The sequence below is a fragment of the Echinops telfairi genome, unplaced genomic scaffold (genome assembly GCF_000313985.2).
Source record: "Echinops telfairi isolate 266 unplaced genomic scaffold, ASM31398v2 ScPeMD7_7468;HRSCAF=8506_0, whole genome shotgun sequence".
Lineage (NCBI taxonomy): Eukaryota > Metazoa > Chordata > Mammalia > Afrosoricida > Tenrecidae > Echinops > Echinops telfairi.
In genome coordinates, this window is record NW_022111369.1 from 68925682 (window position 1) to 68941424 (window position 15743).

The window sequence follows — 15743 nt, forward strand, 5'->3', positions numbered from 1 at the left end:
GCTCCCCTTAGTCCTTGCTTTTCAAAACTTTAAAGAGGTCTTATGCAATAGATTTACACAATGTAATGTGACATGTGATCTCCTGACTGCTGCATCCATGAGCATTGTTTGTGTATCCAGGAAAGATGAAATCCTTGACAACTTCAGTATTTTCTCCACTTATCATGATCCATATATACAATCAAGGGCTTCAAGTTCATAGAAAAATTCCATTATCCTTTTATTCAATTTTTCCATGAACTTTTTCCAGCCGCCTTGTGGAACCCTAGTGGCAAAGGAGGTAAGGCATTGGCTACTAGCTGCAAGGTCATCAGTTCAAAACTGCCAGCCACTCAGAGGGAGAAAGATGAGGTTTTCTACTCTTGAATAAACCCCATAGGGGTATTTCCACCCTGTCCTATAGAGTCACCATGAATCAGAATTGACTTGATACAGTGAGTTTGGGTTTGTGTATATGTGTAGTGTATATATATATATATATGAGGGATCTTCAAAGAGTTCTTGGAAAAATGGAATCGATGGAATTTTTTCATATTTATTTTTTTTCTTTCAAACCATTTGATTAGGACTAATCCAGACATCATATTATTCCACAGTTCAATCATATCAAGCAGTGTAATAATGTCGTACAATTGTTACCACAATCAGTTTCAAAACATTTCTTTCCCCCTTGACTCCTTGATATCAGGTCCCCTTTACCACTCCCACCCCACCCCGACCACCACTACCACCACCATCACTTCCCTTGCTGTACCTCCAAGGAAACCTTATTGTAGTTATTGTCTCTATAAATTCATCCATCCTGAGTTTCTGTGTTAAGACGGGTTGGCTGGAGAAACAAATCCAGAGACACTCACATATGTATAAGAAAGAGTTTTATATCAAAGAGTAATTGTATATTAAGAAAATATCCCAGCCAAGTCCAGATCAAGTCCATAAGTCTGATATTAGCCTATAGGTCCAATACTAGTCCATAAATCCCTCTTCAGACTCACACGCCCAACAATGATGCAAAATGCAGGAAGATCACAGGCCAATGGGTGCAAATTCCTGTAGATCCAGTGGCAGTGGAAGCATCTCCAGGGCTCTTGCAGGTTTCAATGTGGCTCCACCTGGCTAGTGAACCAGAAGGTGAAAGCAGAGAGAGAGTGTGTGGCCCACCTCCAGGGAGAAAGAGAGAGGGAGACTGGCCTCGAAAGCCATTTATCTCATTTGCCTTCCAATCAAGCTGTGACCTGATTGACAGGCTAAACTCTACCCATGTGTTCCTATGGGAGCCATGTTGGTACAAAAAACCTGACTATCACAGTTTCATAGACCAAGAAGCATAGAAAAATACAGAGCACTAAAGAACACTGCCAATAATGGAAAAATGCAAAAGAAGATAAATTCCTATATGAAAACACACACACAACAAATATTAAAAACCAGATCAAGCACAAAATGTATCAAAAAGGTGATCAGATGATAAGGTTTTAACCATTCAAGTCAGATTTATCATTTTAATCTATTATAGTCATCTCTACAATATGCTCTGTCTGACCACCAGGTTATTCCAATTCCTCAATTATGGTTGGAGAGAAATCACCCGATGCTTATTACCTATGGAGATCCTACAAATGTATTTTGGGCTTTCACTATCATCCATAGCCACTGTCATTTCACAATTTAAACTCTGATACTATTCCCTACAGATTTGGATTATATTTACAATCCTGGAATCACAGATGTTGGTGTGCTTCTTCCATGTGGGCTTAATTGACATCTCAATTAGAAGGCTGCTTATTTGCAAATAAATCTTTAAAACCCCAAATGCTATTCTTTCTGATAGCCCAGCATCATCTAATATCTCCACCATGCTTCACTATAGAACCCATATCCTGAATTATTGTTAATGGAAATTGTCCACAACATTTTAGAAACAGCTATCTCAAACAAGTTTATACAAACATACATAAAGCAGCATCTGAAACACTACAGATTCAACCCAATAGTAACAACTGGGTAATCAGATGTACTTTGTGGCAGGTATTTAGGTACATGCTATCATCACGTATGTCTTCACACTAGACTCCACTCTAGAAATGCTCTCCATATAGAGCAGAATCAGCAAAATGTATTGTAAAGGGTCAGATAGTACATATTTTTTCACTTTGTGCCCTATACATGGTCTACTTAATTCATAGATATGATGCTAGCATAACACTCAATTGCCAACTAATCAATAATCAAATCTACTGCTACAGCACCCAAGCATCTATAAGTAATATGTAAATGTGTGTATCTTTTTCCAATAGGCTGAGGGCTGGTTGCATAGTGGTTACAAGTTGGCCTGCGATCAGCAAAGTCAGCAATTTGAAACCACCAGCCACAACTCGGGAGAAAGATAGGGCCTTCTACTCTCCTTCACAGGTTTTGGTGTCAGAAGCTCACAAGGGCAGTTCTACCCTGTCCAACAGGGCAACCGTGAGTCAGCCTCAACTCGATGCTAGTGAGGAAGTGCTCTTTTTCCAGTAAAACTTTATGAACACTAAAGTTTGAAAATTAAATAATTCCATGTCACAAAATATTCTTTTTACTTTTTCAATATTTCAAAAATGCAAAATCTATTCCTAGCTCACACACCATGTAAAGAATATAGCAGGCTACATTAGACCCTTTAGCCATAGCCACTGACGCCCTGACGTAGAACACTGAATATTAACCTGCCATGCACTTTAGAATCACCTAGACAGCTGTTCTAAAGTATAATACTCAAACATCACACCCAAATGTACTAATTTAATTGGATTAAAATGGAATTTAATTTTCAAACCATCCCAGGTGATTCAATTGTACACCTCAAGTTGAGAATCACTGATCTAGAGGGAGATTACATACACACATAAAATTCAGACACAAAAACTTTCAGAGGCCAGTGATTAAGATTCAATGTATAACTTCCCAGTCTTAGAGAACCAAGTCACCTCAATATCCACAGTGGCTGTGCCAGTTCTGGCCATGAGGTCCACACTCCAGCTCGCAGAACAGAAGAGATTGAACAATAGTGTGTCCTCTTCTAAGAGTACCTTAGACGTTGCATATACACTCTCCCTTTCATTGCATCGATCAGGTCCTAGATCAGCAGTTCTCAACCTGTGGGTCGCAACCCCTTTGGGGGTCGAACAACCCTTGCACAGAGGTCGCCTAAGACCATTGAAAAACACATATTTCCGATGGTCTTAGGAACCGAGGCACCACTCCTCCATCCATCTCTAGGCAGGTCTTTCCACATGCAGTCATGCCCACATACGAGTATCTGGTTTGAAGACGGTTACCCATGCAACACCATGCTTCAAGATGAAATTTCACTTATTTGTAATTAGAAATAAATATTTCACAATATATAATGACATCTTGTTTTGTGATTAATCACTATGGTTTTATTATGTTCAATTTGTAACAATGAAAATGCATGCTGCACATCAGATATTTACATTATGATTCATAACAGTAGCAAAATTACAGTTATGAAGTAGCAATGAAAATAATTTTATGGTTGGGGGTCACCACAACATGAGGAACTGTATTAAAGGGTCACAGCACTAGGAAAGCCGAGAACCACTGTCCTAGATAGAGGCACTGTAGTCCTGTAGTGGTTACGCACTGGCCTGTGATCCACATGATCAACAGTTCAAATCACCAGAAAGTCCACAAGAAAAAGAGTGGGCTTTCTACTCCCATAAACAGTTAAACAGTCTCAGAAACGTACAGGGGTCACTCTGAGTCAGCACTGACTCGATTGCAATGAGTTGAGTTGAATTATTGAGATAGATGCACTAGGGCAATCCTAGATATCACAGTCTGGAAAGTGTAACTTTGATTCTATATAGCACCTATTCAGTTACAAATCACAGGTCATCACTATAGGAAAAGAGAAGAAAGTATAACAAGAAATAACTCTTTTGGCTTAGAAGGTTAAAATTTAATTCTAATAGGGTAGATCATTAGTATCTGTTGGGGAACTTGACACAGGAATTGTCAATAAAGCTTCTGAGCATATTTAGAGACAGTTAAACTTTCTTACGGACTTTCTCAATACTTTTATTAAAAATAACATTTCCAAATATTCTGTGCTACGTATAATTGGAAACTATTAGTTTCCCCAAAAGCAGCTTAACTTTCGGAATAGAAGTAGAACAGATAACAGAATCTAGACAAAAAATAATGCCTTTCAAACTCTACGTTTCTTTGTTTTGCTTTCTTGCTTCTTATGCAAAGGCCAGAGTGTTAAATCTGTGAATTCCTCTTTCTGGGCTCAATACCAGGTCTTCATGCTACAAAAGGCAACCAACTCGTCAGAGAAACATTTGGGAATCTCGATCTTGGAGCACGTACAAGTGGAAAGGGAAACCAAGAAGTAACCTGAGGGAATTCAAAGCAATCTATCTGCTAAGAGAACTGCACCAAAGAGAGATAGTGGTTGCTGCCAGAAACAAGTTTTGAGCAAATAAGTTGTGTGTGAGAAAGCTCTGGGGGTGGAATCATAGAAGGACAAGCTCATTAATGTCAATATCACTTACTTATAGGTCCATACATATGATGACTTTTCAAAAAGTTCATAGGAAAATTCCTACTATGAAAAAACCATGTGTGTATTACAAAAAAAATTTACACTAAAATAAATTCATACTAACCTATTATAACATGCCTGAACAAGACAGAGTTTGAAGCACTGTGCTTAAGACATCAGTTTGAAAAGACCCCCAACCAAAAAAGCATATATTCTGCTAAAATTAAAGCAAAATATCAAATTTAAGGTAAAGTTTGGGTGTAAGAAGGTAAAATTATTGATGCTTGATGAAAAATTAATGGTGACAATGACACACGAAAAATCAGCAGTTTCCAAATGGGTAATTCTCTTTAAGAATGGATAAGATGATTAGAAGAAAAAAAGGAATTAGTATCTTAAACAGATTATTAGACTTAGAGAGCTTTTGCCATGTGCTCAATATGTCAGAATGATGACATTTGCTCATAATGTGAGTGTTTTGACAAGGCTACTCAACATTTTACCAGAAAAATGCAAAGAAATCTTCCCTAGGAACCCTGGCAATGTTCCTACTAATTCTTCTCATCAAACAAGTGCAACCTCATGAATTCTTAGGGGAAATCATTACCATCTTGATTGGACTCTTCCTGACTTATGTTTGCTTCCAGACCTCAAAAGCTCTCTAAGGGGCCATCATTTTCCTTTAGGTTATAAAGTAAAAGAAGACTATATTAACATGATGAAATTCCCAGTATCTGCTATTCTTTGAGGATGAACTAAATGATTGAATCAGCGGTTACGAATGTGTCTTGAACTTGTTGGAGCTTATGTTGAAAAATAAAGCTCATTTTTTCATCTTTTTAAAGACTTTTTACCACAAATTGGGTGAAAGTATACAGAGCAGACCAATTTTCCATTCAATAATGTATATACATTTTGTTTCATGTCATCGATGCAATCCCCAAAATGTAACATCCTTTACCCCACCTCCTCCCTGTATTTTGTTCTCTAGTTCCTATTTCTCTTTCTCTCCTAAGCCTTCAGTGTTGACTAAATGCTGCCCTTTGATCTCAAAACGTTGCTATTCTAAAGTGTGTATACTTCCTTAATGATATTGTTCCAATTGCTGAGCTGAAAACTGAGCCATGAGGGAGAATTCATTTCCAGACCTGAAGGCTGACTAAAGGCCACAGTGTCAGGGATTCCACCCGTTTCTACCTCACTAAGAAGCCAAAACTCTTTATGATTTTGAATTTTGTTCCACATTTTTCTCCAGCACTACCCATGGAGTTTTATTCTTTGTGTCTTTTAATTCCATTCCCAATGAAGTCCCCTTATAACCTTGGTGATCCTTTCAGGTAAATGTTGGACAGCTAACCTAAATGTCAGCAGTTCAAACCCACTAGCCACTCCAAGGGAGACAGTTGACGTTGCTTCCATAAATAGTTACAGCCTCAGAAACCCCGTCTAGAGTTGCTATTAATCAGAATCAACTTGCTGACTGGATTTGTTTGGGTTTTCATGCATATGTGATTCTGGTAACAAAATGAATTCATTTAAATTAACAGTGAAAATTATATTTCTTATGTTTGTTATCTCGTTACAAAATAAACAAATTTATTTCCTTGAACAAAATTTTGTATATCAATTTAGAGTTTTGTATTTATATATTTATATATATCATAATATACACACACAGGAAAAAATTACTCTCTGGTTCCTTAGACCTCAGATCTCTAACTCAGAATGTGACCAGTATTGTTTAAAACCATATAAAAATAACATAGCAGATTCTATATGATATATGTTACTCTTTGCCCAAAGTGCAGGCTATATTTGAAGTAAAGAATATAATCATTATAAGAGTCCCAAATATGATATTTGAAACATTAAATTGTTACATTAAAATTTTGACTATACTATTGAATAATATTACAGTTTAATTCGCATTACTTCAGTGGAGCTCTTTCGACAATCATTAGCTACAAAGCTTAGTTAAAGGCAAATGAACTGAAATTAACACCAGAGTATTCTATTCCATGTGATTTTCATTGAAATGAATGTGTTCAATCCATGAGAGGAGTAAGAATTATTTTTTCCTTTTTTTTCCTTCTAAGGCAGCACACCTTTCTACTACCACATCAGCTTTAAAACCTGTAACATCGACTATGACAAGAAGTTTGAAAAACCGTATTCACAAGAATATATGGACCTGAATAAAAAGATAGTGTCTCTGGTAAGTTAAAGCTTCCTACACTTTCCCCTTTTCTATACGAAGCCTGAGCAATACTAGGATCCTAGCACTCACTGCTAAAGTAAAAAATAATAATAATTTTCAATTATTTCTCACCACAATTTTAGTTCTATATTAGGACAGACAGCCCTCCTGGAAAGACAGTTAGAAAGCATATTAGAGGAACACATTTCAAGAATATCTATTCATTAATTCAACCAATATTTAATAAGCTTCGACAACTTGACAAGTTCTGTATGAGATCTGAGAGATTTTATGATGAGAAAAATCCAGTAAGGTCCTTGATCCCATGGAGGTAATAATCTAGTGGGGAAAAAAGTCATATAATAATCAATAAAGCACCTACATTCAATTTAAAATTATAATGACAAAAATAAAGGATAAGCACAAAAATTGTGAGAGCATATAAAGAGCACATAACACTTTTCCTGATGTAACTGAAATATGGAACTAAACTAGTTCTCATCAAGGTAATTCTCCCCCCTGACAACCTCAGGTATGTCAGAGTAGAACTGGCCTTCACGAGGCTTTGAGCGGATGATTTTTCTTAAGTAGATCATCAGAAATTTATGTCAAGGTGCCCTTGGGTAGAGTCAAAGCACAATCTTTCTGCCAATAGCCAAGGGATTCTTATACGAAAGATGAAAATGGGCTAATTAAGCAAATATTTAGATATAGATTACAATGGCAATCAACTATAAGGTATTCCCTGGAATAATAATAATAAAGGACTCAGCCCAAAGTGCCTTGCAGTCCTTCAGAGGGTAGGCTGTGAAAAATCCCCATTGTAGATTATTCTTTGATTTGCATTAACATTTATTTGATTAAGTATCCAACAAAGACTCTTGACAGCCCCTGCAACATCAGCTCTCACTATCACATGCCTACTAAAATTTACTCCGGCAACTCTTCCTACCAAACCAAAGTCTACCAACAGCAGTGATAATAACATCATTCATCTCCCATTTCCCCAGATTCCTGACAGGGCACTTCACACGTAGCTCTACCTGAGTGAGTGGCTTAGAGGTCTTGGCATGCTTCGCTACCTTTAAAGCATTAAAGATAGAAAATAGAGACATAAAACAACTACTTTGAGAGTAACTACATGATCAAAGTGAAGTGGAAAGGAAATAAGCTAGCACAATTCTAAAAAATCGGCCATTGAATTCTTATTCAGTTCTAACTTTAGTCATTTACTAATGAGTAGCCTTCAGCAAGTCTCTTACTCTCCCTATATTTCTGTTTCGTCATCTTATAGTAGTCACAGTTATTACATAAGATAAACCATGCCCAGCTCTTGACAGAAATCCCACTACTCAATACACTCTAAAACAATGATAATCCTCTACTAGAAAACAAATAAATAAAGTACCTAAAATAAGAGCACCATTAATATTCTAAATAAACTATAAATACACCGAAGATACAATAGCCAGAAACCTGTCAGAAAAGAAAAACAAAAATTTTCACTGAAATGAGCAATGGAAAAGTGTTAAGATTCCCTCACAAAGGCGGAAAACAGGATGCCTGGAAAAACAAGGAAAAGTTCCAGGTTTCATAGGTTCCAGTGTATTTAAGTTAATATTTGACTTTAAAATAGATCCAAATTTACCCACAGTAAAAAACAAAAACAAACCAAAAAAAACCTTTCTACTGTGAATTCAGTGAAAAACAATTGTCCAGGGTTTACTTCAAAACATTAATGTTCTAAAGTTATCAGTTTAAAGCTGTTGATCTTATTTATGATATCTTGCCTCAGGTTCCTTTAGCAACCTACATCCCCAGTTTCTAACTCACTTGTATTAAAACAGTCAACAGGATGCTTCTCATACGTTTTCATTTACAGGCATCAGATTGCCTGCTTTTACAGGCCTTTCTTACTGTGTTCACTGAAGGCAATGATACTGCAGACATTATAGTTATTAGCAGATGCATACCATTCCTAAGCACAACACTGGTGATAATAACATGCAACAAATGGAATTCTGAATCTTTAGTCAAACTTACCTGGTTATTTCTATAATACCTACAGCCCATTTTCCTTTTTCTGGTTTCTATAGAAGAGTTCTTGTGGTGATTCACACTGTGAGGAATGGAACTGGATAGAGAAGCTGCTTTACTATGAACGACACTTTTAATTATGGAAGGTAGACTTTAATAGGAGGCATTTTCATTAAGTCCATTCTGACTTGCCCCGGTGGACAGCCGAATGGAGAAGTGCCTGGTGCTGGGTTTAAGCTCATTGCCGTCACAGGGTCAGTCCATCTCGTCACTTACTTAAAGTCACCCTGAAAATATGCTGTCACTCTCCTATGTAATTTATTATCTTGTAATTAGTGAGTTATTATTCACATTTCAAAGACTAGGAAGGCAGCATAAAAATTACTGACTCGCCAGCTTTCATTACTACTATTGGACAATTAGAAGAAGTAAATACTAGATGCTCAGGATAGCTACAGTCATGGAGTGGGAGACAGGGTAGGGATTATTATAAACTACAGAAGGGATCATGGCGCTCACTTTTCAGCAACTTTAACAAACACGTGCTGTCTCCTTTACATCCACTTATCATATGGAAGTGACATTTTCTGTCTTAATTTGCAATCTTTGTCACATAATTAACAATAAAACTGAAGTGTAAAACCACCACCAATACAGAGTTTCCCTGTGTTTGAGCTGATTTAAAAGAGAGAATACTAAAGACCTGAAAGTTACAAACACATTAATTATTAAATAATATGTTAAATCAATGAATAATATTACCATATTCAAATCTGATTTGTTTAAGACAAGAAATTCTTCAGAAAAGTAGCTATTTTTACTTTTGGGGATCTTTCCCCTTCCTCTTACGAACTTTTACTTTAATATGAAATTTTTTCAAAATAACATTCCCAAGTATTTTTAAAGTACTTTCTCAATATAACTAAACATGTGTGCTTTAAGTCCTTTTTGTTAAAATATGTATTGCTGATATTTTAAGGCTCCTATATTTGATAAGTATTGGAATGACCAATTTCTTATTCATAAAGGTGAATTTTAACATCATAAGTGATCATCATTTGGCTATTAATAATTCCATCCTGGGCTTCATCATTTTCAAAATCTTCCAGCAACATAATTCAGAGTCTTCTTCAACTCATCTGACGAGCTAGCCACTTGCGTGACATTTTGTTCATTTTATTGCAGAGGCCAGGGAGGGTAGCATGGGGTGAGGAACCTGGAAGAAGACCAATTTAAGGTCACCTTAATGCATGAAAAGCAGTATTTGGAATTGTGGTTTTTGTCTTTTTGCCTCTGTTTGAATTTTCAATGGTGTTCTTTATTTATTCGGAAAGAATTGTCTCTGAAATGCCTGCCCAACCATTCTAAATGGGTTCCTCAGTTAGCATCTGATTTCAGATCAAATATCTTACAACCCAGGAAATTGCAACTCCCAGAATGCAGCAATATGCTTCCCACTTTCTTTTGCTGATTACTATTTGCTATCATTCTTCTTTCCAGTCCCTTCTTGCCTTTAAGATTTATATCTGGAAAACTGTTGCCCTTTGGATCTCCCAAGATTGATTGTTCAAAGAAACACATTGATGTTACAGTACATCTTATCAGAATACTTATCTTTTGGATGAAAATTTAGCCATGGAATTGAGCTCGGTTTCGAGCCTGAAGGGTATCTAAAGTCAATAGTCTGTGGATTTCCACGATCAGACCAATAAGTGTAATAGTTTTGTTTTTATGCTTGTGAGTTTGTTTCACATTTTCCTCCCACTAATCCAGCATTTCCTACTGTGATCCCTCTCAGAGTAGTCAGAAAGGGAATGTGGGTACCATTTAGTTCTTCTGGTCTCAAAGTTCTGGAGACTGGGGTTCACGTGATCCATTAGCCTTCGGACTAATTATTTCCTTGAATTTGTTTTTCTTCACTCGTCTTTGCTCTAGACAGGAAGAGCTCAATAATGTTACCTTATATGACCACTCACGAGTTTTTAGACTCACAAAGTTAAAGGTAGGAAAATAAATATCATGTATTATGTTATGTTAGCTGGCCTTGGTGTTCCCCAAGATGATAGTGGTGAGTATCCACACGCAGTGATTTCTCTATCAAAACATTTATTCATAGCCAAGAGGTTTTCCTAACTTTGTCCCCTTGTATGCTGTATTATGGTCATGAATACATTTATTGTGTTGTTGTTAGGTACAAGCAATTCAGTTTCGACTCACAGCGACCCTGTGTACAGCAGAACAGAACATGGCCTGGTTCTGCATTATCCTATTCTGTTTGAGCCCATTGGTGTCGCCACACAATCAGTTCATTTCCTTAAGGGGCATTCTATTTGGGGGCTGCTCTTCCAATTTATCAAGCGCGTTGTCCTTCTCCAAGGAGTGGTCTCTGCTGAAAACATGTTCAAAGTTCATGAGCTAAAGTCTCACCATACTCACTTCTAAAGAGCATTCTGACTGTGCTTTTCTCCAAGGTAGATTTGTTTGTTCTTTTTTCAGGCCTTGATACTTCAATATTCTTCACCAGCACCATATTTCAAACACATGGATTCTTCCTCTGCCTTATTCCATGTTCAATTGTCACATGCATATCAAGTGATTGAAAATGCCATGGCTTGGACCGGGTCCACTCTAATCCTCAAAGCAACATCCTTGCTTTTAAAGAGGTCTTGAACAACAGTTCCCCAGTGTAAGGTGTCGTCTGATCCTGACCGCTGCCTCCATGAGCCTTGATTGTGGATCTGCACAAGATCCAATTCTTGACAACTTCACCCTTTTCTTTGTGTATCATGATGTTACTTACTGGTTCAACTGTGAGGATTTTTGTTTTCTTTACACTGATCTGTAATCCATACTAAAGATTGTAGTCATTGATCTTCATCAGTAAGGGCTTTACGTCCTCCTTACTTTCAGCAAGGAAGACTGTATCAGCTGCCTACCATTGGTTGTGAATTAACCTCACTCCAATTCTGATGCTGAATTCTTCTTCATTTAAGCCAGAGTCTCTGATTATTTGCTCTGCAAACAGATGGAATAAGTGAGAAAGTACAACAGTGATGCGCGCCTTTCCTGTTTTAAAACCACGTAGTATTCCTTTATTGGGTTCTAACAACTGCCTCTTGATCTATCTACAGGCTCTACAGGAACACAATAAGGTGTTCTAGAATTCCCATCCTTCTCAATATTATCCATAATTTGTTATAATCCACACAGTGGAATGCTTTGTGTAGTCAGTAAAAAACAAGTGAACATTTTCCTGGCATCCTCTGTTTTCAGCCAGTTTATATCTTGCATCAACAATAATATCCCTGGTTCCACATCCTCTTCAGACTTACGTGTGAGTAATTCTAGCAGCTCTCTGTCAATGTACAGCTGCAACCATCATTGGGTGATATTCAGAAAAATTTTACTTGCAACTGATATTAATGATATCCTTCATCAATCCCCATATTATGTTGGCCTGATAGCTACCTTTCAAATTTCTTGGAATAGGTGAGTGAGTGCTTCCAGTGTTTCATCAACTTGTTGAAATACTTCAACTGGTATTCCATGGATTCCTGGAGCATTGTTTTTGGCCAATGCCTTCATTGCAACTTGGACTTGTTCCTTCAGTACCATTGGTTTTGATTATGTGCTACCTCTTGATTCTGTATATCCAGTGTATATGCATTTGATACTTCCTGCATTATTCAATATTTTGCTCACAAATCTTTTAAAATATTGCACCTCGAGATTTGAACTTTTTCCTTAAATTTTTAGCTTTGATAATCTATGTTCTTCCTTTTTGGTTTTCTAGTTCCAGGTTTTTGCTCATTTCATTATACTTTGTCTTCTCTAGCTACCGTTTGAAATTTTCCGTTTAGTTATTTGCCTTAGCCAGTACTTCCCGTTCCTTTAGCTTCTCTACGGTAATGTTTCAGAGACTCTTCTGACCTTCACTTTGATCATTTCTTTTAGTTTGTTTTTTCATGGTCATCTGTTTTCTTCATGAACTATGTTCTCAATGGCATCCCATGGCGCATCAGGTCTTTTGTCATTAGTGTTCAGTGAAGCAAATCTATCTTTGAGATGTTCTGGAGATTCTGGCAGGATAAACTCAAGGTCATATTTTAGCTCGTGTGGACTTGTTTTAATTTTCAACCTGAACTTACGTGTGAGTAATTGGTAGTTTGTTCCACAGTTAGACCCTGACCTTGTTTTAGCTGCTGAAGTTGCGCTCCTCTATCATATCTTCCTACATCTATAGTCAATTTGATTTCTGTGCAACCCTTCTGGAGAAGTCTGCATGTCGAGTTGCTGTTTGTTTTGTTGGGGGAGAAAAGGTATTTAAAATGAAGAATTTGGTATTGCAGAATACTATCATGCAATTCCCAGTTTTATTTCTATCACCAACGTCATATTTCCCTACTACTGTTCCTTTCACTTGATTACCAACATTTGCATCCCAATTGCCAATAATTATCAACTCATTTTGATTGCACATTTGACTAATCTCAGACTGAAGATGTTTGTAAAATTCTTCAATTTCTTCATCACTCACTTTGGTGGTTGGTGCATAAATTTGAATAATAGTTATATTAACTGGATATCCTTGTACACACATATATATTATCCTATCACAGTACTGTATTTAAATATGCATCTTGAAATGTCCTTGTTTGGTGTCGAAGGGATCAGGTGTAAGGCATCACCAGAACAAAAAATCTTACCATAGTGAATGATGGGGGGAGTGCGGAGTGGAGACCCAAAGCCCATTAGTAGGCCACTGGAGATCCCCTTGCAGAGGGGTCTCGGGGAGGAGACGAGCCAGTCAGGGTGCGATGTAACAACGATGAGAAATACAACTTTCCTCTAGTTCCTAAATGTTTCCTCCCTGCTCCCACTACCATGACTCGAATTCGATCTTGCAAGTCTGGCTAGACCAGAGGAGGTACACTGGTACAGATAGGAACTGAAAATACAGGGAATCCAGGACGGATGAGCCCTATAGGACCAGTGGTGTGAATGGCAAAACAGGGAGGGTAAAGGGAGAATGGGTAGGAAAGAGGGAACCGATTACATGGAACTGTGTGTGACCTCCTCCCTGGGGGACAGACGACCGAAAAGTGGATGAAGGGAGTCGTCGGACAGGGCAAGATATGACAAAATACCTATTTATAAACTATCAAGGGCTCATGCAGGAGGGGGAGCGGGGAGGGAGGGGGAAAATGAGGACCTAATGTCGGGGGTTTAAATGGAGAGAAAATGTTTTGAGAAACGATGTACAAATGCGCTTTGCACAATTGATGTGTGTATGGATTGGGATAACAGTTGTATGAGCCCCTAATAAAATGTTAAAAAAAAAAAGAAAAGAAATGTCCTTGTTTATGATGAATGTGTTATAAGTCTTCTTGAATTTGTCATTCCTAATGATTTTCTGATTCAAAATGGTCCGTTTCGACATACTAATGAGGAACCCTGATGGCATAGTGGTTACACATTGGACTGCTAACCACAGGTTAGCAGTTCAAAACTCCCAGCTGCTCCTTGGGGGAAAGATGAGACTTTCTACTCCCTGACAAGTTACAGTCTTGGAAACTCACAGGGGCAGTTCTACTCTGCCCTATAGGGTCACTAAAAGTTGGACTTGACTCAATGGCAGTAAGAATGCCTAGGATATCAATCTACATGCACTTCATCTTTTATGATTTCTAATTTCCCTAGATTTATACATCACACATTCCATATTCCAATTTTTAATGGATGTTTATAATTATTATTTTTAATTTTAAGTCATGCTCCATCAGCATATGGAGATCCTACTCCATCCATGACGTTATGGTTGATTCTGCTTTGAGAAGGAAGCTCTTCCTCCGTCATTTTGGGTGCCACCTAACCTGAGGGATTCGTCTTCTAGCACGATCGCTAACAATGCTTATAAAGTTTTTAGTGGCCAGTTCCTCTAAGTGGACAGCCTATTCCTTCTTCTTAGTCTGGAAGCTCTGCTGAAACCTGTTCAACATGGATGACCCTAATGGTATTTGAAATAATCACATGGCGTCAGCATCACAGCAACACACAATCCACCACAGTCTGACCGACTGACAGGCAGCTGGTGAGACTGTATTATGGTACATATAAATACATCTGTAGAAGTATCTTCTAGCAAATCTATATATTCTCGTATTCATGGGTATAGTCCCATTCGTCCTTTACCATTGCACTGCTTGAGAGTCTTTGTATCCACTTATAGATTGTTTTTCCTATTATTGCAAGATTTGGTATGTTATAGTCTTTACCATATATACTCGGGTATAAGCCAAATTTTTCAGCACATTTTAATGCAGTTTTTGTGGTAAAATTAGGTGCCTTGGCTGATATTCAGGTCGGCTTATACTTGAGTATATACAGTGTCTTTGTTACCTGTAAATATTGTGCTAACAATAATTCATATTATTATCTTTTACAAACAATTCTCAAGGTTTTCCTTCAGCATCATTTCCCTATTCCCCTTCTAGGCAGTGTTTTGTTGAACAGGTATACCTGCTGCTTCCTCCTCGTCATCTTCTGTTCTCACCTTTTGCCCCAGCTGGGATCCCATAACCTCCTCCAGAGAACTGCTTTCATAGACGTCACTAAAGACTTCTCAAATATGATGATCACTTTTTTAAATAATTTTTTTATTGTTGTACAGCCCTTTATTTATTTATTTATTTTTTAAATCAATTTATTGGGGCTCATACAATTCATCACAATACATAGATCAATTGTGTTGATCTATGTATATTTATACATTTGTTGCCCTCATTACTCCCAAAATTCACTTTCCTCTTGGGTTCCCGGAATCAGCTCATTTTCCTTTTTTTCCCCTCTCCCTCCGCCCTCCCCCATAAACCCTTAATAATTTTTAAAAAATATTTTGATTTCTTTTTGTTTAAAAAACATTTTATTAGGGGCTCATACAACTCATCACATTCCATA

The 15743-nt window shown here is 37.4% G+C and overlaps 1 protein-coding gene across 1 annotated transcript in view; it reads left to right on the forward strand.

Moving 5' to 3' along the window:
* The window catches only part of LOC101642363 (transmembrane protease serine 11C-like), a 64488-nt gene that overhangs the window by 16375 nt on the left and 32370 nt on the right, over positions 1-15743 (forward strand). Inside the window, exon 4 of the mRNA XM_013005605.2 lies at positions 6649-6767. Coding sequence (XP_012861059.2) covers positions 6649-6767 — 119 coding nt within the window. The remainder of the gene's footprint in view (positions 1-6648; positions 6768-15743) is intronic.